Source organism: Malurus melanocephalus, unplaced genomic scaffold (genome assembly GCF_030028575.1).
Source record: "Malurus melanocephalus ecotype Western Australia unplaced genomic scaffold, MMel_1.1 scaffold_0, whole genome shotgun sequence".
In the NCBI taxonomy this organism is placed as follows: Eukaryota; Metazoa; Chordata; class Aves; order Passeriformes; family Maluridae; genus Malurus; species Malurus melanocephalus.
In genome coordinates, this window is record NW_026623232.1 from 4,960,916 (window position 1) to 4,987,546 (window position 26,631).

At 52.7% G+C, this 26,631-nt stretch overlaps 2 protein-coding genes across 3 annotated transcripts in view; one reads left to right on the forward strand and one right to left on the reverse strand.

Annotated features, from left to right (window-relative positions):
- Positions 1-6,211: 6,211 nt before the first annotated feature.
- NPC2 (NPC intracellular cholesterol transporter 2) lies at positions 6,212-8,293 on the forward strand. The gene is made up of 4 exons (XM_057372615.1): positions 6,212-6,363; positions 6,445-6,552; positions 6,742-6,914; positions 7,519-8,293. The coding sequence occupies exons 1-4, from the start codon at positions 6,279-6,281 to the stop codon at positions 7,603-7,605; spliced, it is 453 nt and encodes a 150-aa protein (XP_057228598.1). The 5' UTR covers positions 6,212-6,278; the 3' UTR covers positions 7,606-8,293.
- Positions 8,294-8,901: 608 nt separating this feature from the next.
- The window catches only part of LTBP2 (latent transforming growth factor beta binding protein 2), a 70,827-nt gene continuing 53,097 nt past the window's right edge, over positions 8,902-26,631 (reverse strand). The window contains exons 14-36 of one of the 2 annotated variants that reach the window (XM_057372492.1): positions 26,160-26,199; positions 25,534-25,620; positions 24,398-24,523; positions 24,073-24,201; positions 23,539-23,658; positions 22,489-22,608; positions 22,173-22,295; positions 21,850-21,975; positions 19,357-19,479; positions 18,930-19,055; positions 18,711-18,833; positions 18,354-18,485; positions 17,083-17,208; positions 16,248-16,391; positions 15,783-15,974; positions 15,582-15,662; positions 14,889-15,017; positions 14,513-14,653; positions 14,100-14,267; positions 13,351-13,614; positions 12,969-13,118; positions 9,593-9,775; positions 8,902-9,458 (exon numbers count right to left, since the gene is read on the reverse strand). In XM_057372492.1, coding sequence (XP_057228475.1) covers positions 9,609-9,775; positions 12,969-13,118; positions 13,351-13,614; positions 14,100-14,267; positions 14,513-14,653; positions 14,889-15,017; positions 15,582-15,662; positions 15,783-15,974; positions 16,248-16,391; positions 17,083-17,208; positions 18,354-18,485; positions 18,711-18,833; positions 18,930-19,055; positions 19,357-19,479; positions 21,850-21,975; positions 22,173-22,295; positions 22,489-22,608; positions 23,539-23,658; positions 24,073-24,201; positions 24,398-24,523; positions 25,534-25,620; positions 26,160-26,199 — 2,937 coding nt within the window. In that variant the 3' untranslated portion in view covers positions 8,902-9,458; positions 9,593-9,608. Of the gene's footprint in view, positions 9,776-12,968; positions 13,119-13,350; positions 13,615-14,099; positions 14,268-14,512; positions 14,654-14,888; positions 15,018-15,581; positions 15,663-15,782; positions 15,975-16,247; positions 16,392-17,082; positions 17,209-18,353; positions 18,486-18,710; positions 18,834-18,929; positions 19,056-19,356; positions 19,480-21,849; positions 21,976-22,172; positions 22,296-22,488; positions 22,609-23,538; positions 23,659-24,072; positions 24,202-24,397; positions 24,524-25,533; positions 25,621-26,159; positions 26,200-26,631 lie in introns of both variants that reach the window. The other variant, XM_057372404.1, reaches the window with a different exon arrangement.

Below are 26,631 nucleotides of genomic sequence, written 5' to 3' on the forward strand. Positions count from 1 at the left end.
CACACCGGGCGGGCCCGGGCGCGGTGTCACCGGGGCGGGCAGGAGGAGCCGCGGACACACCGGGCGGGCCCGGGCGCGGTGTCACCGGGGCGGGCAGGAGGAGCCGCGGACACACCGGGCGGGCCCGGGCGCGGTGTCACCGGGCGGCCGTGGCCATTCGCTACCAGGCTCGCGTTTGGTTTTAGTAAACGCATTACGGTGCTGGAGCTTCGCACAAAGGCACGAACCTGCCGCTCKCCCTTGAAGACTGTGAAAAACGAAGTTCACTCTCCTGTTAAAATTTAAAAGTTTAATAAATGACAATAGGGGACAGAAAGCAAAAGGATAGGGTGCCCGAGGGGACGCCGGGTGCTTGGCCATCTGCCAGAGGCACACCTGATATGACAGAGACCTCTTTAAATACTTTCCGTGTTGCATCAGCTTAATGCTTATTCATAGGCATTTATGCATATTCAGATTTTTCCAGGAACTGTTTAACATGGATCCGCCTTTTTAGGGCATGTGCAGTGATACTTACGGTTTAARTCAAAGTTACAAGATGTTTATGAGGCTTATTGATTGAAAACTTTATATAACCGTTTTACATATTATCAATATATAATGTAATAGCTTTCAATATATTATCAATAATAGCTTTTTCATATATTGTTATAAGCTTTTATATAGAGTATTAGCAACATATAGTGTACCAGCTGGGTGTAATCTAGCCAGCTAGATTAGTGCCTAGACCAAGTGAAATTACCAAGAAGCATAAATCAAAAAAGTTCTATAGAAGTAGACAAAGTAGATGCTATATAGAAGAACAGTAGAGAGCACTAAYGAGAAMTTAGCTGATGGACAAGACAGTGAGCTAAAAAATGAAATATGAAGACCTAGAAGACTAGAAAAAAACATAAACATCACAACTACACATGCCCTAAAGACAAAAGTAAAAAGTCCATCATAATGAAGGAGACAGTCTCTCATTAGTGGGAAATACCCATGACCACCATGAATTGAAGATGACAGAAGCATACTTGCAAAACTGTAATATCTTGTATTTCCGTACCCATATATAGTAGTAAGCCTAGTGACAATGATAATATTACACCATACTTACTGTATAAATACACATGTATAAATACATGCCAATTTTAAGCAAAGGCAGGTGAGTTAGGAGAAGAAATCCCCCTCACCTCCAGCACTATACCAGTGCTGCAATAAACAAATACCTGCTCTATAGACACCAGTCTATGAAGTTTTATTTCTAGCCTTTTTCAGGCATAAGCAGTGATGAGGTTTATGTTCCTAGGGTCGCGTATGTGTGATCCCTTATTCCATAGTTTTAGCAGATGGTCGTTGATAGGGAAGTGTCCGTAGCAGGGGCCCCTGATGGGTCACAACACCCCTGGGCTGTCCATGTAGATATGCTTGTCTGAAGGYTGGGGGTCCCATCAGYTAGGTTCCTTTGTGYAGCAGAGGACGGACGTTCCACGAGCTCTTTTGACCAAATGGCTTCTCCACTACACATTCTAAAGTCTCTCTTCCTTCCCCCGCTACCCTTGGGTGTGAGGATTTGTGCTGATTTGGCAGCCCACAGCCTTGGGGCTATGGCCTCTACCCCAGAGATGCTACGCTGTGATCCTTCTCTCATGTATTCTTCTCTCCTTAYATTTTTGATCAGTGCAGCTGCAGCCAGGGCCCCATTCAAAGTCTTAGTGGCTCTCTGTGCAGCTTTTGTMTAGTTTTGCTATAATATGAAAAGAGTCCTTTATGGAAATGTTTAAGTCACAAGCCATAACACTTCAGTTATTGCAAGTTAACCACAAGTACCCTAAAATARCATCAGCTATATTACAGCTATATCTGAGTTAAAAAATAAAAACAAAACCACCAGTGATTATTTCACCGTTATGTTTGTGTAACTAAACTACTTATGCAAAAAAGGCAACATTGTACACATAGCACCCATCTTAATATCTGTGAAAGCTGACACTGTAATATGTGTTTATAACAAGGATGTTCACAGCCATGAAGCAGTGAAGAGTAATAAAATATACGCTGTAAGCATTGTGTATAAAGTGAGCTCTGTTTGTCAGTGCGTGYTTGTCCCGGGATTAGCCGTGAGGTTGCTCATCCTGGGCAGAACCCAGAGAAAGATCACGGTGCCACGGCAGGGGATTTGGGCAAGAAGAAGAGCAAACACAGGGCCAGGACTGGGGGTTTTTAGGGTTTTTCCCCGATCCCAGCCTTTCCGGTTTGCTCTCCTTTATCAGGTGGGGACTCAGCTCAGAAATCGCGGTGGCGGCCAGTCTTCCTGCACTCGAGCGCTTGGCCCAGCGCTGCCCACTGTGCTCAGCCTCACACCTGCAGCGCCCCTCGGCTCCCACCGCAGCAAGGGTGGGAAGAGAGACCCGGGTGCCGAGTGGGCTYACCCGACCCCAGGCAGGTCCCTGCAGCCGGCCAGGACACGTTTCCCTCCCATGGTGGTTTAAGCTCCTCCTGCCATGTGACAGTGGCCTGGCCGGTCGATCACGCATGCACTTGCGGTAAAAAAGTCTTTATCTCTTTCTTGATCATGTGCTTCTGRGGGAGGAATCCTGTTCCTCAGCCCTAGCCAGGCATGTGGAGAGTCATACAATGACTGTGTGGAAGACCGGTGGAAGAAAACCTGTCATCCYACCAGAAGGTGATTTACTGTCAGGGGACTTCAGGACCTTGTCACAGTTTGCTCTAAGCAAGGTGATGTTTCTGTAACCACGTGCCTTTGCTTATTTATTCCACCCTGAGCATGTAAATAAMGACTGGTTTGAGCTGCTTAGTTTTGCTTACTCTTGGGTTAGCTCTAATGATGCAAGGATAAAGCCAGGAAAAGTGCCACAGGCAGAGTACCAGAGGGGTGGTTGATGAATCTTCATCAGGCATATTGGAACACTGAATGTTAAAAAAAAAAATTGGAGTGTTTCTCGATTATTATCAATGTGGCATCCCAAAAGCTGGCAACTTTGGAGGAGGGAATCAAAACCTCCTGGGACAAAAGGCAAGGAAGGATCATGCCTGATTTATTTCCACATTGCATTGGCTTTCTTACTCCTTTCAGGGTGCATTAGATTCATCTTGCTGCATTTTCTCCATGTTGTGGCTGTATTCACTGTGAATACCTTTTGGAGAATGGATGTAGCCCCAAAAACCAGACACTTACTTTGTAGTTGCCATCATTTYTACTGGTGTTAAGTGACAGAAGTGTGACAAGTAACTTCAAGGGTCTTTGAGACATTGCTGAGATGATTACTGCAGACTGAAAGAATGAGAAAAAGGCCAGCTAGCATCACTCACAGTTAATTTAATATAGTTAATAATCTACTATGCTGAGGAGAGACTCAGGTGCTGGGGGCAAGTTTTTGGTGTGACAAGGGGAGGTGGGTTTAACTAAGGAGAAAAGCTGCTCCCTTGCATCTCTTATCACTGGCCATCTTTTTCTTCATTCAGCTATGTGGTAGAGGCATGGTTGGTTGCTTTTTTTCAGAGTCACAGTGTAGTTTTTCTTCCCTCTCGGGCTCTGAATTTGTTAGTCATCTTGTTCCTAATAGCTGGACACAATTTGTTTTAGAGTTTGTGTTTTGATTTTCCATTCTTATTCTGGTCTGTGGTGCCTGGGTTTGGGGAGTTCCTTTAGCTCTCTTTAAGCACACTGTATTGAAGATATTTGTCTGAGAGGTGAATTCTCTAGATATTTTTCTCTCTTCTCCTCTGTAATATGATGCTAAAATCATCTTGTATCTATTTTGAAGGGAAACTAAGCATGTTTCAGTGCTTGAGAAACTGGTAATAAAAAAACCTCTGGTGTGTTGAATGCAGGAGTGGATGTAATGAATTTAAATGTGAATTCTGACAATCTGTAGCAATAGGWGCATGTTCTGGCTGAAAGAACAGTTAAATTGATTAGTCTCTTATGTGGATTTTCTTGAGAACCTGCCTGCTGTATTCACTGACGCTGTAGTGCCTGCAAGCGCATCTGTTTACTGAGCTGCGAGTGTAGTGCTGTTAGACGGATTTGGATTAATCAGGTGTAGAGAGCTGATGAGGTGGAACTTCAGGCTTTTTCCTTGTGTAATAGAGTTGGTTGAACTACAGAAATTAAGAACTCGAGTATCAGTCTTGCTGCAAATAATTTGTCTGCTAGCTTTCTTAGTCTTACTCTGGTGTTTCTGCAGTGCAGCATAAGATCCCTGTGGTGTTGGTAATCTGAAAGGACCTCCATCTGCAAAATGAGACCAGCCTAAAGATGATTTGAATCTTTCTCAAGCAATGTTTTATTCCAATGGGATCTGGAGGCTTATGCYTGTTATCAGACACCAAAGGGGGCATGTGCCTAAAAGCAAGGTCTGTTTGGCCCAAGATGCTTGTGCTGCCCTGAGGAATTTAGACTTTAGAGTGATGTTATTGCAAAACTGGCACCATCGTAATGTATGATATCAGCTAAAATCCTTGGGCAGAAGGTTTCTGCTTCTTTCTTCTGTAAAGGCCTTGGCTATAGATTTACAGATTTACATTTATTAGGCTTTTTATTTCTCCAGTTTTGGGTGCAGGGAGGAGAAATAGACATGTTAATTTTGATCCTAGATTCAATGATTTTTAGTTCGAAGCCTTTGAAATATGTGTTGACTTGTATGTATGTAGTCACTGGCACTGTGTAAAAGCATCTGTGAAGCAAAGATGGTGAGTGGTTTCACAGGAAGGCATCCTGATTTAATGGGCTATGGAATTTGCTCCCGAGCACATTCCAAGCACTGCTTATCCTGTGAATGTGTGACAGTACTTTATGGTGCTGCTGTGACCTGACTGCAGTTCTGTTCCCGGCAGCCAGATAGGCAGCTTTGTTTACCATCTGTAAGACTTGAAGGATGGGGATAACTGAAGCCTTTTGAAGGGCATGCTTTCCCATGCRCAAGGAAAAGCCTTTATCTGGGTCAGTTATAAAGTGTGCTAGGTGGGCTTAAAGACATGGTTTAGTCTCAGCAGGGAGTCATTTGGGGTGTTTTTGGTATTTTTAGKTTTTTTTTAATAGGGCTGCTGCAAGCACCCGGGTATGCATGCCTCTGCAATACTTATTCCAAATCTTAAAAAAAAAAACCCCAACATTTAAAAGCTCCATAGCCCTGTGACACCCTTTGCAGAGGGCCTGAGCAAAGCGTGGGATGCCACCTCTGAGTCACTTGGCTGTGCAGCTGCAGCTGAGCAGGCAGACACCTCACTGGAACAGAGGTCTGAAGCAGGGACGCTGTGTCARCTCTGCCGTGTTCCTACCAAATCAGCACTCATGTGCCTTTCTACTGTGTTCCTGATATGATCCCAGAAAGGCTAAAATTTGCTACCATGTGAAGCTGATGAAAAGTTTAAACTTTAGCTTAGGTTACATACTTTGAAGCATCGTTGATTTGTCTTGGCATCCACAGCATAAAGCAGGGAGTCTCTGGCAATTCACGAGTTTGAGAAACGGGACTGACGTGTATGTGTGCTCTGTGAAAGGTGCCAGTCACACCAGGTACTCAGCAGATGTAACTCTTGGCACAATGTTATGCAAACAGGTTTCAACATGCAGAAGGTGAGGTATGGGATACAACGAGCAAGGCCACGGACTAGTCTACTACTGAAGCTTCGTGGGCTTTATGTTTGTTCCCCTTTCAGTAGGGGCAGCAAAAGAGCTTCCCATGGCATTGCCTGTATCTGAGCCCATCCTCCGGCTACTGCTCTTGGCGCTGGCTGTCCCAGGACAGCCCAGGAATGGAGATGTCCAGTGGCAGAGCTTTTGGAGACGGTGTCTGGCTGACTGGCWGTTCAAGGTCTGTAGTTCCAGCACACCACCCCCATCACTCCCGGGCTGTCCCGCCTTCCCCCGTTAGCCGGTGCTCCCACCGCCCATCCCCGGCCGCAGCCTTGTCCTCGGCACGGCGGCGAGGGTGAGCAGTCCGTCCCCCCGGCCACCCCCGGGCGCGCTCGGTGGCTCCGGTCGGGAGGCGGGGCTCGCCCCAGCTGACCGGCGGACGGTCCATCCCCCCGGCCACCCCCGGGAGCGCTCGGTGGCTCCGGTCGGGAGGCGGGGCTCGCCCCAGCTGACCGGCGGACGGTCCATCCCCCCAGCCACCCCCGGGAGCGCTCGCTGGCTCCGGTCCGGAGGCGGGGCTCGCCCCAGCTGACCGGCGGGCGGGGCCGCCTCGCTCATGTGACCCCGCGGAGCCGCTGCCGCCGCCGTCGTGCCCGCCGCTGCCGCTGCTGTTGCCGCTGCTGTTGCTGCCGCCATGGTGCCGTCCCCGCTCGCCCTGCTCCTGGCGCTGGGCGCCGCCGCCACCGCCCTGGCCGAGCCCCTCCGCTTCGTTGACTGCGGTGAGTGGCTCCGGCCCGCGGCCGCGGKGCGAGTGCAGCAGCGGGGGGAGACGGCCCGGTAATCCCGACTCTTCCTTGCAGGTTCCGTAGACGGCAGCATCCAGGAGGTGAACGTGAGCCCCTGCCCCACTCAGCCCTGCCTGCTCCACAAGGGGACATCCTACAGCATCAATGTCACCTTCGCCAGYAGTAAGGAGCACATCTCCAGCGGGATGGGCAGGGGCAGGTGATCCCTCTGTCCCACTGCTGGGAGGGTAGAGAGGCGGCTGGAGAAGGGTCTGGGTGGGAGGAAGAGTGTCCCTTAGATGTGTTCTCGCAGCTTCTGGGGTATGTGAAGGGTGGGGTGTGCGGTATACATGTGTTCTCCGTGTTTTGCAGAGATCGACAGCCAGGGCAGTAAAGCAAGGGTGTATGGAGAGATGTTGCACGTGGACATACCCTTCCCTATTCCTGAGCCCGATGGATGCAAGTCCGGGATCCAGTGCCCAATTCAGACGGGCCATTCCTACAGCTACCTGAACAAACTCCCTGTGAAGAGCGAGTACCCCAGTGTAAGTATGCAGGCAGCAGGTCAGCTCCTCAGCTACTGCCTATACTGGGGTAGTCTCGTCACCTGCCTTTAAGGGAAAACACCTTGCTCTGTTCTGGTGAGAGAGAGMAGACTCCATAGACAGTTTGGTGTTCTTTCTGCCATATGATAGTTTCAAGTTCCCACTTTGGGACAGACCCAGCAAAGGAAGCAGCCTGGCTCCAGCTGCTGAGAAGTGACTCCAGCTGCTCCAGTGTCTTCCTATGCTGTGCCTCTCACCAGAGCCTGCTGCCTGCAGCTGAATGCTCTCAGGCTGGGGGTACTTGACTCTGTAGTACAGTTCGGCTGGGGGTGCTGCAGGATGTTTCCATGCTACTTTCTCAGCGAGTGGGAATCTGAGTGCAGTGTGTGGAGTTCTTCTGTGTCATGCAACTGTGTCCTCCGTCCACAGACCATGCTCCAGGAATCACTGCATGAACATGGTGCATCTTTTGCACCCAAGGAGAGTGCCCCAGCTCTGTCCTCCTTGTGCAGAACTCCTGTTCCACACAAGTGATAACTTTTCTCCCCATGCCCTTGCCTTAAGATTTCCTGAATGTTCTCATCTTCCTCTGCTTCTCTTTCAGATTAAACTGATTGTGAAGTGGGAGCTGGTAGATGACAAGGACCAGATGTTGTTCTGCTGGAAGATACCAGTGCAGATTACCAGCTGAGGAGCCCWGCCATTAGTAGGGCCTGGGGAGGGGAAAACCAGAAACAACACAGGCCAAATTCTTTTATATGATAAGCATTTCTTACTGCTTCCTTCAGAGCTCTGCAGCGTCTGAGCAGCCAGCACTGTGTTCCTTGCAAGATCAGTCATGGGCAGAGCACTCTTACTGTGTTTAGTGACACCCCTGGGGTGTTCTAGCAGCTCAAGGGGCAGCAGTGTCTGCTGCAGGAGTGACTGAGCATCATCCTCCAGCCGCTCTGCTAGACATGGAGCTGTCTGTCCTCACAAAGGAATTTCTCAGTGATGAACCTGGCTATTGTCTGAGCTGCTACCTGGTAACCCTTCAGTGCCTCTTCTAGAATGCCAACTGCATCCACCCTCCCATGTTTCTCCTGCTTTGTTGTGATCGCGATGCCCCTGGGACCTGCATATGCTATCCATGCATATGAGGGAAGGAGAGGAGCCTTTCCCTGAGCTGACAGCCTGCTTTGTCCCGGGCCCCTGCTCAAGCCAACAGGACCTGAGCTGGGAAAAGTTTCTTTTTGTGGATGCAAAGCCAAATGGCGTTCAATGTCTGTGCAGGGATGATTCTTTCTCTAACCAATGGTTTGCACTACTACTAACTTGGAGCTGTTGCGAGCTCCTGAATCTCTTTTTATAACTTTCCTTTTAATAAAGACGAGACAAAATCTGCTTGTGTTGTATTCTGTGAGTGGAGAGGGGCAGGAGGAAAGCAGAGTGGCTGTGTGTTCTCTAGTTGGGGATTCAGCTGGTCTTACCTGAAGGCATGAATAGAAGTGGTATGCTGGCCTAAGCGTGGCTAACTTGGAAGCAGCCAAGCATCTGTGTTGCTGGCATCCAGCTGGCAGCGTCTTGCTGTGCTCCTGCCTTGCTAGTCCTATGCAGGCTTGAAATTGTGCAAAGGCTCCCTGAAGAGGTGGTGGTGTAAAGCATAGCTTTGCTTGCCGCAGCTGGGGCTGGAACAACAACTCCCAGACCTGCCAGAGAGCTCTTACCAACTGCAGTGACTACCAGTTCTCATATGGGAATTGCAGCCCCCTTGTGTGAGAACAAGGCAGGGTGTGAGCAGCTACAACTTCAGTGCTGTCTCCTGCGACTGGAGTTGGCTCCTGCCACTGATGCTGGGCTGGGGATTTGGTCCCTGGCAAAGGTCTCTGCTCTGGCTGGGGAGCAGGAGGAGGCTATATGCCAGCTGAGAGGACTAMGAACTGGCATACAAGCAGGATGGTCCTGCCCTTGGCAGAGGCAAGACAAGCACAGCTCTGACAAGCCCCAGTGTCTTGAGCCACAAGAGCCCAAAATAAATGTTTTATTTAACAACATGAGAGAAGTTTCCAGCAGACTTGGTTAAAAAAAAAAAGAATCACCAACAACTTTACAGAAAGGAAGCTGGACCTGCTCCCCCTTCCCCTGCCCAGCCAGCACGGGCCACCAAGTGTGGGGCTAAAGGCCACACGGAGAGCTGGCCCTGGGGCCCCTTGGGCCTCTCTCCCGTGCTCCAAGGTTAGGCAGCAGCTCTAGAAAGCTGGGGTGGAAYGCCCCTCTTAAAGCTCTGGGCTGGGGGCTGGATGCTTCACAAGGAGTGGGGCCAGCACCCGCAGTGTGGGTAAGGCTTGTCACTAGGTCAGTGCAGCAATGGCAGGGAGATGAACCCCCTTTCCTGGCAGGGTGAGGGGGAGAGGCTGGGGCTGTGTGACAGGGAAAGGTGTCCTGTGAGCCTCCATGGCACAGGGCAGGTGACAGGTGCTGAGGGCTGGGGYTGGGCTCTGCTGCAGGAAGAGCAGGGGCTGGCAGAGCCAAGATGGGTGCGGAGGCTGAGAGCTCAGCCCTGACCTGTAGAGAGAGGTGGCAGGGAAGTTATGCACTTCAGAGGGGAAGGAACAAAGAGCCTTGAGGCACCCACAGCCCCACGGGRCTTTTCTCTGTGCTCCCAGGTCCCAGAGCCACATGCAGGGGAGCACCCTCACCCCTGCTCTCCTAGAGCTACGCGGCTGCTGGGTTCTGGGCTGTCTGGGGCACGCAGTGGTGTGACCGGGCCAGGGCCACGTAGCCCGGCAAGCATTTGCAGCGGTAGGAGCCCTCTGTGTTCTCACAGGTGCCACCTCGGCAGAGAGGCTCAGGGCTGCCCACCTCTTCACACTCGTTGATATCTGCAAGGAGAATATTCACACTCATTGATATCTGAGCTGGTGCTACAGTGAGTAGTCCCAGCCCACAGCCATGTGTCCCTGCCACTCCCCTGGCCCCTTCCACACAGGTTCTGCCTGCCCTGTTCCCCAGTCAGTACCTCCAGGATGTCCACAGTGACCCCACCAGCCTCCTGTGCCCTCAGGGTATCTGAAGAGCATCCTTCGTATCCAAGGGTGGCATCCCCAGTATCCTCCAGCACAGTACTGAACCTGCCCCATGAGCTCCAGATAAGAGCCCCTCCATCATCTGTGGCTGGTGACACCCCCTGGTTTGCGGTTTTCTGCTACCAAGTTGTGATAGCCTAAGATTTTGGGAAAAGGCCACCTCTAGCCTTGAAAGTGCCCTTTTCTGATCCAGCAAGGTCAACCGGGCAAATGATGGTGGCCCTGAGAGGTCGATTATCATCTCCAGCACCAGAACACAGAGGGACTTCGTGCTGCACAAACAACCGCTTATTTTCTTAACCTGCAAACTGTGCCAAAGGGCTCAGCTGGCCAGCTCATCAGGCTGGAGTGTGCACGTGAGCCCCACAGCAGCTGCCCTAGTGTGACAGGTCTGCTCTGCTAAMTGCACTCACCCGGACACCCTCCCTGAGATACACCAACTTGTGGTGGGGCCATGAGTGGCCAGAGGCACCCCTGTACACCCCAGAAACATTGTTTGCACCCACAGGACTGCCAAAACCCAAATCCTCACTGCCAAGGCACATCCAACCCCTCTGACCACAAACTCCAGACTCAACTCAGAATCAACAGATCAGCAGGAAGTGGGGAGGAGCTGATGGGTTCAGCTGGCCACCCAAGGGAGACAGAAGACCCCAGCAGTAGCCAACAGACTCTGAGAGGACCAAAGTGCTCTGCCACTCCAGGGATCTCGGGTTATCTTTAGCAAAGGTGGAGGGGACTGTATGGCAAAGAAAGAGAAATGCAACTCCAGGCAGGGATTCTGGAAGCAAAACTTTCAGTGAGCTAAAAGAAAGCACAGGAAGAAAGGGGGAAGCATGAGAAGAGAGAGCTTGAGGAACATGGTAGTCTTCACACACAGCCAAACCAATTGTTAAAAGGACACTGTGGACGTGCATTAAGCCTCAGGATCAGACATTCCCATGAACGGGATGGCTTGCTTGGAAGCCCAAGGAGAAGTTAGGCATATCAAGGGAGATGTGCCCTGCAGCTTTGGAAGCAAGGGGAAGTAAAACCTGAAAGAACAGGCAGGCTGGTCTGGCCACCAAAATGAGAGGAGAAGTAAACAAGGACATTAGCCCAGACACCCAAAAGCCAGAAGCAACAGAGTAGTGCTAGAGTCTGCACCAAGACATGGAGTTTGCCCACTTGGGCAGGGGTGGGGGCACACAGCACACCTTACAGGCATGGGAAGTGCTGCAGCAGCTCCAGTATTCTAAAGGCCTGAAGTCAGCAAGGTAAAACCATGGGATGACTAAGAACCAAGCAGGAGAACTGAAAGGAAGAAAACCAGGCTGCAGTGTGATTAGTCCTGCTAACCAGGCTAGTTAGTTCAGGATAGAAAAAGCAGCAAGCAAAGGCTCCATAAATGCGTTAGCAGGAAACAATGAGGAATGTCAGTCTACTTCTTATCAACAGAGGAAACAAAAGCAGTCGAGCTGGCTGGAGCAAGCTAACACAGGCTTTGTTCCAGCCATCATAAAAACACTCGTGATGATCAGACAGGGCACAGACCATGTTTGAAGTGTTTAAACAASGGTGCAGGAGCACAGAGAGGGGAAGGCCACACTGTGATGGAGAGGTTCAACAAACAGATATAAAGCAGTTACATCCGTATTGCTAAMGGTTTGCGGCATCTCAAGTTCACATGGCTAAGGCTGCCTGCAGTCCCTGAAAGGCTGACAGTTCTCTCTCAGACAGAAGCATAAAGGAGGCCTCAGAGAAGCAACAAAGGATAAATCTTGTAACCACCTTCAAAAACAGAGAAGGGAGAATCCAGAATGACCGTCTGCTCAACCCCCTTAAGCAGTTCAGGTTTGAGAGTGATTAGCTCATGGCCCTCTAAAGAATAACAGGATCATTAAATAGCTGGTGCGGATCAGTTAAGGCCTGATTACATTAAGCCAATCTGGTTCTCTTCCCTGACCTGACAACTGGCCTGTCAGATAARGGACAAGTAGTGGATATGATGTGCCTTGGTCATGGTGAGGATTTCAACACACTCTCACATGACACACTCAAACAGATTGAGAAAATACCCCCTAGATTAAACTCTGGCAATTGCACAATGGGCAGCATAGGTGCATTCCAAAGACAATTAGCAACACCTGGCTTTTACAGTAAACGCCCTTTAAAGAACAACCTGCAGGGGGCTGTCCTTACCCCTACTCCATGCAAATGTTGTCATTAAGGTGGATGAAGGAAGAATCACCACGCTTATAAAATGTATGTGTGTGACACCAGACTGCACTTTGAAGGGTTCAGACATTTTCCGATAGAGGAGATGTGGTCCAAATTGAACCAGGCAAAATTCACTGAAGGCATATGCAAAGCACTATGGCCAAGGAAAGGRAAACAGTGCACAAATGCAGAAGAGAGAGAAACATCTCAGGCAGCCATTCTGCACAACTGCATTTGGGGTGGCAGAGACCATGGGTTCTGTACGAAGGAACCACACTGTCGTATTGTACAATAAAGATGCCCTGAGTTGAAGCAAGTGCTGTGCCTAAGGAAAAAGAGGGTCTTCATCTGTTAAGTGCCTCAGCTCTCAGCCGGCTTGGAGAGACACAATGTGAAATAGATGGAGACAGGGCATAGGGATGTGGAGGAAATGCAGAGAGATTTAGAGACCATGTGTCATAGGGCAGGGTGGAAAGTGAGTAATTTCACCAGGGCAGTATGTAGAGGATTGCAGTGTAGAGGAGATGGTGAATGTAGAGAACATTAATCACAGTAACAATGGTTTGTCATACACAAGAGTGGTATAAGAAGACAGGAGCCATCAGCCGCTCTCGGTGATGCCCAGAGCTGCCCTTATGGAGCTGTTCAGCAGAAAGCGGCTGGCTGAACCTCCACGAGGGCCCCCCCCGGCCGCACGGGAAGGAGCCAGGAGAGCGGTACCGCTCCTGCTGCCGTCCCGGCTGGCACCGGCAGGGAGCAGCCGCGGGCAGGGACGCGGGGCCGCACTCACCCACGCAGGCCATGCGGGTCATGTCCAGCTGGAAGCCGTCGAAGCAGTCGCAGGTGTATCCCTCCGGGACGCGCACGCAGCGCCCGTTCTCGCAGCCGTTGAGGATCCCACAYTCCTCCGCCTGCAGCCCCTCGAAGCCCTCGTAGAGGCCTGGAGGGCGGCAAGGTGGGGGCAGAGCAGGGTGAGCCTCAGCCCAGCCATGAAGGGGACATCAGGCATGCAGAAAGACAGTGCTGGTGGCACCAGGACTGACTGGCTTGGAACAGTCAGGAACACAGCTTGCTCCGAGCCTGGAGCAGCATGGCTGGGCTGGGAACTGCCAGGCAGTCCCCAAGGACGCAGTCGGGGTGGGAAGGCACTTCTCCGGGTCTCCAAAACTCACCAGTTTGGCTGGGCAGGTAGCGAGGTGGAGACTGCACTGGGCCATGGTGGAAAGGGCTGCCACGAAACTCAGTGCTGGGCTCCCTCCGAGGGAAACCAGCATCGGGGTTTCCATACTCAGACTCCAGGTAGTTGTAGTAGGGGCTGGCAAAGCCATAGTGGGGGTCTTCCAAGCCCGGTCCGTACTCATACCGAGGTCTTTCTCGGAGCTCAGCCCCTCTCTCACTGTCTTCACTGGCCCCATTACACAGGAAAGCAAAATCAGCTGCAAGTGGGGAGAGAAAAGAAAGGTCAGTGCAGCCTGGCTCAAGGTCCCCTATATGACCAGAGGGCACGCATCCACRCTGGGTCAGCAGAGCCAGGCCTGCATTCAGTGCCCTCCAAAGCGGCACTTCTGCAGTTTGTTGATCATCAAGAAGACTAGCTCCTGTCTGGGGCCAGCAGGTCCTTGAGCAGTAGGAACCCCAATTCACAGGGTGCTCCCATCCCTGACAGCCACTACCTCCTAAGCCGTGCAGAGGTAGTGGGATGCCCAGGGCAACTCTCCCCTCAAACACCCTGGAGTCAGTTCCAAGTACATTCTACCCACTGGTGCAGCTCTGCCCTGGAGAAGTGGGGGGTTTACCTTCTCCTTGGGCTGCTTCCAGCAATGCAGAGACCTTGTGCAGCAGGTCTGCACAACATGACAAGTGGCGGCCCAGCTCATTCCCACCTCTGCTGGGAGATGCTTGTCCATGCCACTTCACTTACCAGAGGACCTGTGGGGACAAAGTGCACAGTTCTGGCCCCAGGCTTCACCAAGTCGGCAGCAGCACTCAGTGTATGTAGTCTGCTGGCCATGCAGCAGGTCTTGGCAGATGTAGTCAGCAACAGTCTGCCAGCAGACGTCCAGGTGGATTTCATACTCCTCCGAGGCATCTGTGAGTGACACAAGCAAAGGATACCAAAAAAATCATCCAGAGGAGTGCCTGTCCATCTTGATCCAAGAGGGATGACCATATGCTCCAGCTCCTACCCACTCCCTGCCCTGGCTGCACCCTGTGCTTGTGCTGGCACACCTCAGCCAGATACTAAATTCCCACCCACTGCTCCCTCTTGGAGAACCCAGCCATGGGGCAGGATGTGTGGGGTAAAGGTGTGCTGTGGTGGGAGATCAGGCTCACCTGCCCTGCTGGAGAAATTCACACACCGGTTGCCAGTGGCATCCAGCACAAGAGGGAGGCTGCAGAAGCAGTGGTAGGAGCCTTCCGTGTTCAGGCACTCGCCATTGATGCAGTACACTTCATTCTCACACTCATCCTGATCTGCCCACACACAAGGACAGAGCAAAGTTTCAGGCTGGCAGACGTGAGCAATGTGACCCTTTTCCTCCCAAAACAGGGACCTCCAGGGCTCCTGCCACCTCCTCTCTTGCTCCCCAGCAGGGTCCCAGGAAGCCTGTAACCTAGACTTGGCMCAGCTAGGACAAGTCTGGATGCAGCAGCATGGCTGTCCCTCTGTGTGCAGTGGGGTGCCCACTGCTCTTTGAGGCCATCTTACCAACACACTCAAGCCTGCTGGAGTCATAGAAGTATCCTGTACGGCAGAAGCACTTGTAGCCTGGCACCGTGTTCAAACACTGTCCGTTGCGGCAGAACTCAGAGCCAAATATCTCACACTCGTCCATGTCTGAAAGAGGGATGGAGGGAGGGCAAGTGTCTCAGGGAGCAGAGCCAGGTGCTATACCTGCAGAAAGCCATCACGGAACCTTACCTGGACCATGGACAGGTCCCTGAGTGAGCCCCCCACCTCTCCCACAGGCCCCATGCTTGGGAGCAAAGGGGGAAGCATCCACAGAGCAGAAGRAGGGATGACATGGAACAGGACACTTTCACAAATATGAAACTCATGTGTGTCTCAAGAACACAATCCCCCCAGAGGCGAAGTGCCAAAGACTGACCACTGAAAGAGACGTGTCTTAATGGTCCCCATCCCTGGTGAGATTGGTGAAACCCTTTAAATGAGAGATTTGCACCTAGAAAGAATCACTGCCAGCTACGAGGCAGGACTGGAGGGAGCTCAATGATATTGGCAATCTGGGATTTCTCTGGATGGGGGAAAACTACAGCAAGATGTTAGCAGACCCCATGACAGGCCTGGGGAAATAGCTCTGTTGATGCATTTTCAYGCAGAGCTTTACATAGTGCCCTCCCTTGTACCCCTTGAAGAAGGAAAAGAAAATGGTGCTAGTACCTGTGAAAGAGACTTTTCCTGAGAGCAGATCTTCCTGTGGAATATAGCCTTTCCCGAGAGGGCAGATTTCTTGGTACTCCACTGACCAAGATACAGATGCCAAGAGGAGAGGGATAGAAAAGAAGCAGCTCGTTAGTGCAATCAAAGTGGAGCTGGCAGGCAGAGCATTGGCCCTGCCTGGTGGTGGGGCCACAGTCTTACCTGTGCCTGGGATGGGGCAGGGGTAAGTCTCACAGTTGTCACCCCAGGCTGCCCCCACAGTACAGCAGCACTCCTCTTTGGTGATGTTCTTGGCCAGGACGCTGTCACACAGGCGAACGTCACTGATGTGGTAGTAACACTGCTTGCGCTCTGCGCTGTCAGAGAGGTGGGCTGCGTGTGTGTCGGAGCCCTCTAGAAGACAGCAGAGCAGGGACGGGATGGGGTCCTTGGYACCCCAACACAGCATCCCATACCTAGGAGGTCCCAGAACACACCCATCACCAGCAGTGTGGCCTTCCCTGGTCCTCACTTTCAGCCTTCTGAGCTCTCCCCAGACGAAAACATGCCCACATCTGTGAAGGCTTGTACCGCCCTGTCAGCACCTCAGCTTTATCTCACCCCAGCCAGGGCTACCACGCTCTAGCTCTAGCTGCCACCCATGCTCCATCCCAGCTGCCTACTCACCCATGGCAGCTCGGGGCTGGCACTGTCCTGCCTCTGTGTTGTACTCCTCGTGGTCACTGGGGCAGAGGCACAGGAAGGATCCCTCCACATTCTCGCAAAGCGCAGTTCCRCACACGGCGACCATCAGTTCACATTCATTCACATCTGCAAAGCAAGGGGCACCAGTGGGCAGTGGGAGCCCTGCCTCTGTATGGGCAGCCTGTGTTTATGGTCTGCAGCATGAGGCTATCCTGCAGCAGGGAGATGAAAGCTGCKAGGGACGAGCTGAGAGCTGTGTTCAACACAAGTCTGGCAGCAGCCTCATGCCCTTGTCTCAGTGAATTCAGAACCTGAAACCCAGTTGGCTGCCAGATCACAGGATCATCTAGGTGTGGAGGYTTCCAGTCCAACCCACTGCCCAAAGCAGGCTCAGTGAAGGGATCCTACCAGGCTGCTCAAGAGCTTTTTCTTGTTGGGTCTTTAAAACCTCCAAGGATGGCAAGTGCACAGCCATCATAAGCAAGTGTTCAACTGCCTGCCAGTCTTCATGGTGAAAATTTTCTTCCTTATAACACACCCTGTCTGTTCTCTACAAGCACCCGTTGAAATACCTCTCTAGCACCTTCAGTGCCTCCATCCCCCAATGACCTCCTTTCTACCTGGACAGGATAAGGCTTCACGTTCATTGGGAAACACTKTTTTAGAGCCCTGGTCCTTTGTGATCCTGAAGATCTTCTTCAGTGTATGAGTGCAGTCCCTGTCTGTGGTCTGGGAGCCACCACACAGCAGGGACGCCAGCCTGGATCTGCCAATGATTCTCCTTTACTGATTGGCAGGGTGATTCTGGCAGACTCACCAATACAGTAGTGCCCGGAGGGTGAGCTCTCGTAGCCACGGTCGCAGAGGCAGCGGAAGGAGCCATCTGAGTTCTCGCAGAAGCCGTGGCTCCCGCACAGTGTCTCGTTGGCACATTCATCAATGTCTGCAGCAAAGCCAAGAACAGCAATTGCCCTCAGCCCATGTTCTCCCAATGGACACTCCTACTCAGCCCCTTCTGCTCTGACCCCAAGATCTGGGACTGGGCAGGCATTTCCTTGACATGAGGGACTGGATCTGGCTGCTCCAGTCACTCACCTTGCTATGAGTGTGCATGTTAAGAGAAGCTTCCTGCAACACTAAGAAGCACAGAGGCCATGTGAATAGAGCAATAGGGGCAAGGTGGGAATGGGAAATTGATGGGAAGCATGGGACGTGACTGGCAGTAGCAGTTTCCTAAAGAGGTGTAAAGAGATACAAAACCTACAGGCTCTCACTGGCAGGAGCTACAAGCATGCAATTGAAGTGTGTGGGGCAAGTACAGACAGATGTAGGATGATACCCCATTCTTCTTGACCTGGTCCTTCCCCAAGTGCTACAGTGCTATGGGGTTGGACAATCACAGCTAGGTTCTCTGCTTACAGAGGGCAATTTTACAGCCCTACTGTCTGCATTCTGCTMCCCTTCAATTGCTACATGGAAATTTTGTTGGAGCAGTCAGAGCAGCTGTGTGTCCACAGCCCACGGCTCCCAAGGAGCAGTTCCACATGCTAAGGCTGAGTCTTACTTCAGCCTAAAGCCCAGTGGCTGGCCGCAGCTCCTCCCTGCTGCAATCTTCTCTGAGCTGGCAGGAGCCTCAAAAACTCTAAAACCCCTTTGCTCTTTCCCCTTTGCTGGAGCCTGGGCTTCAAACCTAGACTCCCCAGCATAGCATACAGTTCTATCAGCAGYCTTTCCCCTCATCCAGGCCTGCCAGGCAGGTGACTGGCACTGGCCCCAACAAGCACAGCTTACAGGGAGCTGCAGTCCAGCCCCAAGCCTGGAATAGCTGTAACCTGCCCAGGACTCTCCCCGAGCGGAAAGCAGCACAATGCAGTGTCTGTTCCAGATGCCAGGAAGAGAGAAGTCTAGACACAAGCGGGCGGTGCAGCCAAGAAAACAAATTCTCAGCATTATCTGCCTCTCCACCAACCACACATTTCCTCCTCCTCCTCCTCCTCCKTCTTCTCCCCCGTGCCTCTGGCAGAGATGTCCCACAACCACCCTGTTCCTGCCAGGGCGAGGGACAGGGACACCCAGGGCTGTACTCACCAATGCAATCACCCAAGGGAGTCCAGTGGAAGCCAGGCTGGCAGCCCACGATACAACGATAGGAGCCCAGGCTGTTCTGGCACCGCCATGTGCCGCAGATGGCATCCCCATATTCTTTACACTCATCCACATCTGCAGGGAAGAGGGCAAGTGGATGAGGATGGTYAGATGGAGACCCTGCTCGTTCACTGCAGCACCTGGGTCTGCTTCAGTTGGCCAGAGGCCTTGAACCAGTGCTAGTCCTTACAAGTCACTGGCAACTTTGGGTGCTGGGAGCAGAACTGCCCTCCCCCTGCACTGGCTGCATTCAACCCCTCAAATTCCAGGAGGCTGATTTCCCCAACAATGAGCTCTCACCTACGCAATCATCAGTCTCCTGGGAGTGTTTGAATCCATTTTCACACAGACACCTGTAGGAGCCTTCCGTGTTCAGACACTGGCCTTGCGAGCACCGGGACTTGTCTGCACATTCATCCACATCTGTGAAATCAAGACAAAAACATCAACTTGGATCTCACAGCAGGGCAGGAAGCAGAGAGCAGGATCTAAGGTGTGTCACTCCATTCTCTAACTCACCTTGGCAGCTGATTCCGCCGGCCACATTTGAGAAGCCAGGAGCACAAATGCAGAAGTAGGATCCATGACTGTTGAGACATTCACCGTGGGGGCTACAGATCTCACTGTTCAGGCACTCATTCACATCTGCAGAGGGAGCAGAATCAGGACCATGCACCCAGTCCTGGGATACATCCTTCACCAAAGTCACATGGATTCTCTGTTCCCAGTCTTTTATAGGCAGCCCTCAAAGGGCTCCTGGTCCCTGGTTTTCTCATCATGGAAACAGAGATCTTCCCTGTCCATGGTGAGCCTGAATTTGACTATGGCCTTATGGATGTGCCTTGCATGGTGGCATCACTTGCCTTGGCACCAGCATCCTCCCTGCTGAGAAAGAAGGGGATYCACTATGTACTGGCCCCAGAGGCTGCATGGATGGGGTTCGTACCTTCACACACGGTGCCATTGATGAGCTCAAAGCCAGTCTGGCAGTGGCACTCATAGGAGCCCGGTGTGTTTCTGCACTCTCCCCTCAGGCACTGAACAGCAGGGTCCTCACACTCATCCACATCTGCCAAGAGGAAAGGCACAGCACAGAGTGACGCCCCAGCTCTTGCCAACACTAGGGAAGATCCCCGTCCAGAGAAGCCATCACCCAGCTACTGGCCTGCAAAGTGGGTTTGAGCTGCCCTCCCAGACCATCCCATAGCAACGAGAAGAGAGCAGAGACTCCCTGATACCAGGATGTGCAGATTCAGCCCAGACTCTTCTCTCCCTTCTACTACAGGGATCAGGACAAACACTATCCCAGCACCAAGTCAGTGGTGCCCAGTGACAAGACCAGAGGCAAGGGGCACAAACAGAAATACCGGAGGTCCTGCCTGAACACTCTTACTGTGACCGTGGCAGAGCACTGGCCTAGGTTGCCCAAGCATGTTGTGAAGTCTCCTTGCTTGGAGATATTCAAAAACAATCTGGATGTGGTCCTGGGCAGGCAGCCCTTGGTGGCTCTGCTTGAGCAGTGGATTGGATGAGATGAGGTTCCCTCCAACCTTGGACATTCTGTCATTCTGTGAGCACAGGGATACTGCTAACCCCAGTGTCCGTCCCCAGCAGAATTCTGCCCTGGGTATGACAATCACCAAGAGGCCAGTGCAGAGTCACAGTTGCTGACAAATCCTCTCTTCAGCTAACTGCACAAGAACAAACATCAGCAAAGCAAAACAACACCAGCCCTACCTTCTGAGGCTCTGCTTTCCCACCTACCAGACTTGCCTACAACATCCTTCTCGTGGAATAGCTGTCCAAGCGCCTACAACAGTTCTTACCCAGCTGCAGAGTTCCCCAAAAGCCCTCTCTCACCCAACTGCCCCAGGCCCTGGCCATAGTCTACTGGCACTCTGAGGATTTTGCTCACAGCAGAGGAGAGAGGGAGACCTTCCCTCACACAGAGGGCTGTGAGACGTCAGCAGACTGCCTGCAGCCCTTGAGGTAGGGGCAAGTACTGGAAAACACTGCACTGATGGGAGCTAAAGCACTGACACTGGCAGCTCCTGGGGGTAGGGAGGAACATTTTCCCCTTTGCAGAGCCTTGAGCACACAGCAGGCACAAAGAGCATCATTGCTCCCTACTGCCTCAAGGCAGGATTCCCAGCTCTTCAGTCTCAAAGGGTTGCAAGTAGCAGTAYTATTGAATCCTTCTAGAGAGGAACCAAAACCTAGTTTATTTACAAAAAAAACTATCRCAAAACCCTTATCATTTTTCAAATATGAAACCTAAATCCACAGACAAGGCCACCAGCCAAGGCAGGGAGGAACATGCCATCCTGCCATCAGGTCAATGTGACCCAAACAGTATTGAACCCTGATAAGATGCCCTCGTGAAACGGCTGGTGTAAGGTGGCTGAGATGGGGCAGCTCACGTGGAGTCCTGGGAAAAGGGGAGGGCAGATGTAAGGCATCAAAACACGGCTCTTCCATCACACCCAAAAATCAGATGGAAAATAAGCTCATTTCACATTGTCTTTCTCAGACACCAAAACAGAGGATTAAAGGAGGAAAGCTTCCCTCTGCTCCCCCCCCCCGGAGGCCCTCATATAGGGGATCCTTCGGAGAGTCACATCAAAGGCAAGATCTTCCATTTGCCAGCTATGTGTAGGCTGCAGAGCTCTGCAGTGCTCYGGAGATAAATTCTCAGCACATGACCATTCTTTAAACAAATACCTTTGCGAGCTCTGCCCTTTCTCTTCCCTTACTTCAAACAGAATTTGCATCAAACCATCTCAAGCCCAGGATATCCCCCGGGGTCAGCCACCAGAGGGAGATTCTCTGCTTGTGCTGGGGCAATTGAGCTGTAAAGCTGAAACTGGACACTCCTATGTCTCTGCACTGCAACCAACACAAATCGATGCTGTTAACTCTCTGCCAGCATACCTGGCACAGCACAGCCCTTGATCTAAACTTTCCCTTTTAAACATGCCCAAGTTACATTACAGGCTGGGGAAAAATGATGAAACTTGGGTGCCCACAGTGTCTGCATGGGCTGTGTACCAAAGTTTCTCCTTTTGTTGAAGACCTGCATTTGCAGTGTTATGTTCCCAGGCACACAGTGCTGAACTAAATCACACAACTCTGCCAGTGTTTCCAGGCCTCTGCCAGTGTTTCCAGGCCTCCTGTACTGCTCTGGCCTCTATCAGCATCTCCTAGATCATCACTAGTCCATGAGTCCTTTCCCCAACCCTTTCCTGTGTGAGCAAAATTGCTGCTCCAAGTGACATCTGCTTGCAGCCTTTCATGCTCTCTGCTGAACAGGAAGCTAAAGAGCTGGAAAAGGATCCTGAGGCTAAAGAAGTCCTCCTGCCCCACCAGTAACCCAGCTATGGCAATGTCTCTTCCCTCATTTCCTCCACCACCCGCTCCTCTGTTCCTGGGGAAAGGATACCTTCACACGTGCTGCCATCTCTGGAGACAGCATAGCCGGTGTCACAAGACATGCAGGAATAGGAGCCCTCGGTATTGAGGCAGAGTCCGGAGGGACAGGCAGCCTGGGCTCTGCATTCATCGATGTCTGCATAAACACACGAGGGAGAGTGGGATGAGTGGAAAAAATGCAGCGCAAACATAACCAGGGGCACCTGTGCTGGGGGAACCAGCCAGCATGGGGCCACGACTCAGGCAGAGCCAAGTGCTCAGGGAGAGCCAAGGGAAACCTCTGGACTGAGCGTGAGACACTTCAGAGTGTCTGGACTCATGGCTCCCTAGTACCTTGGCAGCTCTTCCCATCAGGTGCCACCTCGTAGCCTCGGTAGCAGGAACAGCGGAAGGAGCCATCCAGGTTGACACACAGTCCATGAGCGCAGGTCCCCTCCACCAGACACTCGTCCACATCTGTGATACAGCAGAAGGCAACATGGCATGAAAGGCTGCTCGGGGCAGTCCCTCCACACAAGCTACGAGTGCAACATGCCCTGGCTGCCTGCAGGGGAAGGATGCTGCCTGTGCCCCTGCTCCTTCTGAGGCTCACAGGGAGCACTGCTGCAGGGGGAAGGGGTGCTGCCCAGAGGCAGCCCAAGTTTCTCACCAATACATCTCCCGTTCCTGGGCCGGTAGCCAGCCCCACAGCTGACACACTTGTAGGATCCCAGGGTATTGACGCATCTCCCACTGGGGCAAGAGCTGGGATCCACGCACTCGTTGACATCTGCCAAGAAACACAGTTCTTTCAGGCTCCCAAAGGTAAACAGTGCAGCAGTCTCCAATATATCCTCTCCAGCTGGTTCCTCAAGAGTTTCCCTCCAGGGCACAGTGACACCCAATAGGGGTTGGAATGAGTTTGCTGGGGCTAAGGCAAAACTTCCCATGGCCCCACCTATCCCTCAGGATCTTACACCCACACCTGAGGGCTGACACAAGTCAGCAGCAAAACTCACTGCTGCAGGATGTTGCCAAGGCCAGGAATGTGCATGGGCAGAGAAAGGGATCAGAGAACATCTGTGCAGGGCTGTCTCATCAGGGTGTTTCATAACTATGATTGGGATGCAACCTCCAGCTCAGTTGTCCTTAAGTCAYGTGTTTTCTGGAGGCTGTGTGGGGGAAGCAGCATTTTGTGCATGCCCTGTTTCCTGTACTGCCTCCTAAAACAGCCTCCCACTCTATGACAGAGTTGAGCTATTGAGACAGGGGGGATCTTTGATCAGGCACATCATATATTCACAGGGTGAAAGCTTTGAAGGGCCCARGTCTTGCCATGTGAATGGGATGCAGTGGGGATGGGTGGCCTGAGTCTCTGCAGCCTGCTTTCCCTGCAGGCTACTGCCAGCAAGAGTTTTGTGGCAGAGTCAAGGTGGCATGAAAATATACAGGCGTGCCCTCCCCTAACAGGAAGCTGGAAAGGGCTGGTCATTGGGGAGCTCCATGGAGAGATGGGAGAGAATCTTGGGAGAATTCCATTCCCTCTGCCCAGGAAAGCCTGCTCCTCCTGCAGTCAGAGGCAGTCCTTGGGGAGGGCACAGTCAGACAAATGTGGGGGTGTCCTACCTCCTTTCCAGGAGAAGACATGATATGGAAAGGAGGTTCAGCCATGCACAGGGTGGGTTGGAGGGGCAGGGAAATGGGGAGCAGCAAGCTTCACCTTCACACTGTCCTCTGGRGCCCATGGTAAAGCCCTCCTTGCACTGGCAACGGTAGGAGCCAGGCGTGTTGACACATCGCTGCCCTCGGCAGATAGAAGGCTGCTCACATTCATCTCGGTCTGGCAACACACAAGGAGACATCCTAAGTGTTCCCCATCCAGTGTCAGGAAGGCTGGGTGCAGGAGAGGATGTGTTCCACCTGCAGCTGGCTCTACCCAAGGGATCTGTGCTGGGCTTTCCTCTATCCCCCATCTGCCCTAGCATCCCCCTTGCCATGAAGCAGTGATCAGGGCTGGCAGGACAGACTCCTGCTCGGATCATCATGGGCAAGGTTCTGTTCCTGAGCAAGCAGGAGAGAGTGATCCCCACAGATCAAGCAGTCCACGGGCAGGCCTCAGCGAAGGGAGGGTGTGCAGATGGGCCTGTGTGTACATGAGTGCATGAGTATGTGCACATTCAAGAGAGAGCGTGAGGATGAGAGAACAAGGAGAACCTGCAGAGACAGCAGCCCGTGCCAGGTGAACACTACTTACCCTCACAGCTCTGCTTGCCCTCTGAGACAGTCAGGGTGTACCCAGAGTAGCAGAGGCAGAAATAGGAGCCCACACTATTGATGCAGCGACCTTTTCCAGCACAAGGGTCTTTCAGACACTCATCTTCATCTGTGCCCAGGCAGGGAAGGAAGACAGGCAGTCACCACCTGCAGCTGCCTGCCAGCCCCCTGCCAGCCCCACAGTGCAACAGGTGGGCAGGGACTCAGCAGAGCTGCCAGAAGACCTTCCCCCAAGGGCCTGAAGGACAGAATGGGCTGTTGAGGCCCAGAAGGCAGTGCAGTCTAACCATCAATTGCCAACCCACCAATGCAGCGGAGGCGGCTGGAGTCCAAGGTGTAACCAGGGTGGCACAAGCAGCTGTATCCCTCTGAGGTGAGAACACAAGCACCAGCTCCACAGGAAAGGGGTGAAGAGGCACAGCCACTGATCCCTGCGAGGAGAGAGGACAAGGTTGGAGCAGCACCAAAAGGGTGCGTGGAATCCAGTGCTGATATGTGTACCCAGCACCATACCAGGAGGCTGCTTTTCCCTTGCTGGAAAGCAATACTGAGCCTACTCCTCTCCTTCTTCAGGAAGCCTGCACCCACGGGGCAGCAGGGAAGATACAAMAGACCCTGCCACCTCCTCCAGCTCCTCTGGCCTGATCCCAGTTGGGATGCCCCAGTGCCCTGTATTTCTCACCTGCACTGCAGCCCCGTGCYTTGGAATAGGACTGACTGCAGAGCCTGACACCTGTGACGGGGTTCCTTTTGGGGTGACAGCAGGGCTCCCGGGCCCACACCCCCCTGCTAAGCCGAGCACAGGCAGCAGTGGAGGGGCAGTGMGGCACCGCACAGCCCTCGGCATAGAGCCAGCCAGGCGGGGTGGGGGCAGCCCAACCCCCAACAAAAGGCTATTGAGGAAGACGCATTCCTCAGCAAGGTGCCTCTGCCAGCCTTGCTCCCCAAGGTGCTCCAGCCCCGGCGCAGGGCAGGGGCCACACTCCCAGACACTTAAGCAACCCTGGAACAACAGTATCCTTGTTTCCGGCGCAGTAAACAAGCCGCCCCGGGAGCCACATGCCTCCCCTGCGCTCCCCCTTCCCGATGAGTCAGCCCACGGGAGGGCACGGCGCCAAAGCCACCGGAACGGGTGCGCGATTCCCCCGCTGCGCCGGAGCCAGGCCAGGACTCAGGGATACAAGCACTTTGCTCCCCACACAGCTTCGCTCTTGTGACTCCCCATGACTCGCCAGGTTTCCCTGGCTGGCAGCAGCTGAGCCCAGGCTGGGACAAGACCCCAGGGTGGCAGGACAGTGACTTCTTTGGGAAGTCAAGGGAAGCATGTGGGAAGACAGGCTGGTTAAGGCAGAAAGCCCCTGGGCAGAGTTTAGGACATAATTTCCCTATAGTAGCAGGCTAAGAGAGGTGGGAAATTCCCAAGAGTGGGGGACACACACACCTGCTGGCACCTGTGTTGGAGCAGCAGCATCCCAGGTGGCAGTGGGGCCAGGCTGGTGACGATCATGCCAGAACTCCTCTTCCTCTGCTGCAGAAGGAGAACAGAAGTGAGTCAAGTCCCTGATCCCAGGCAGAAGTGTCCACCCAGGGTTTGCCTGTGCTGGCTGTCCTGGCAACCACAGCACCAAAAGAAAACATGGGAAAGGGCTGCGCCTAGCTGGTGTCCTAGGTGCGGCAAGATCCTCCGCCTAAGTCCGCCCAGCGCTGTTCTTGATTAGTATCTGGTTAATATCTGTTACCTGTTTGTTAATGTTTTAATTAATAAATTGTTAATTGGCTTCTAACCTCTGATTGGCTCTTGAGGATCATTTATCACAGGGTGGTTGCAGCAACTCCACCATCTAATTATTTAAWCTTACTGGATATTCATCACATCCCCACATTCCCACAGCTGCACATCAGCCACCCMGTGTGACAGGGGTCCTCCATGGTGCCCCACAGCCAGCCCAGCCAGGAGCCTGCCCTGGGGATGCCATGCAGAGGAGGCAGCTCCCAGTCTCCCCACTTTCCTCACTGTCTCATTCCATTCCCCACAAGCACCCACACTCCCACCAACCTGGCACTCACCTCTGCGCACGGCAGGCTCTGCAGTGGCATCAGCAGTGCCCTGAGGGACAGAAACAAAGAACTACCTCTATTCTTGTGCATGGAACTGGGATGAAGCATCCCTGAAATATTTTCCCACCCACCTCCTGGCTCCTCTTTCTCCCCAAGACCAACATCCTCGGAGGAGAAACTGCCCTGGCTGGGTGCATTTGGCAGGGCCACTGTGTCCTAAGCATATCATCCTGGGCAAAACACAATTTTAGGCCATGCCCCAGGGGTCACCCACAGAGGGGCCATGCCAGCACACGGTGCAGGTGAGACCCAGGGCACTGCTACCAGGCAGGCACCTGCTCAAGGCAGCCAGGAAGATCGTCCAGGCGTGGTAAATGCTGCCACTGTCACCAGCAGCTTTAGAGGGCTGAGGACAGCTGCTGCTTCGACTTGCCTCAAGAGTACTACTACTAGAAGGGTGCTTTGTGCTAGAAGCTCTTTC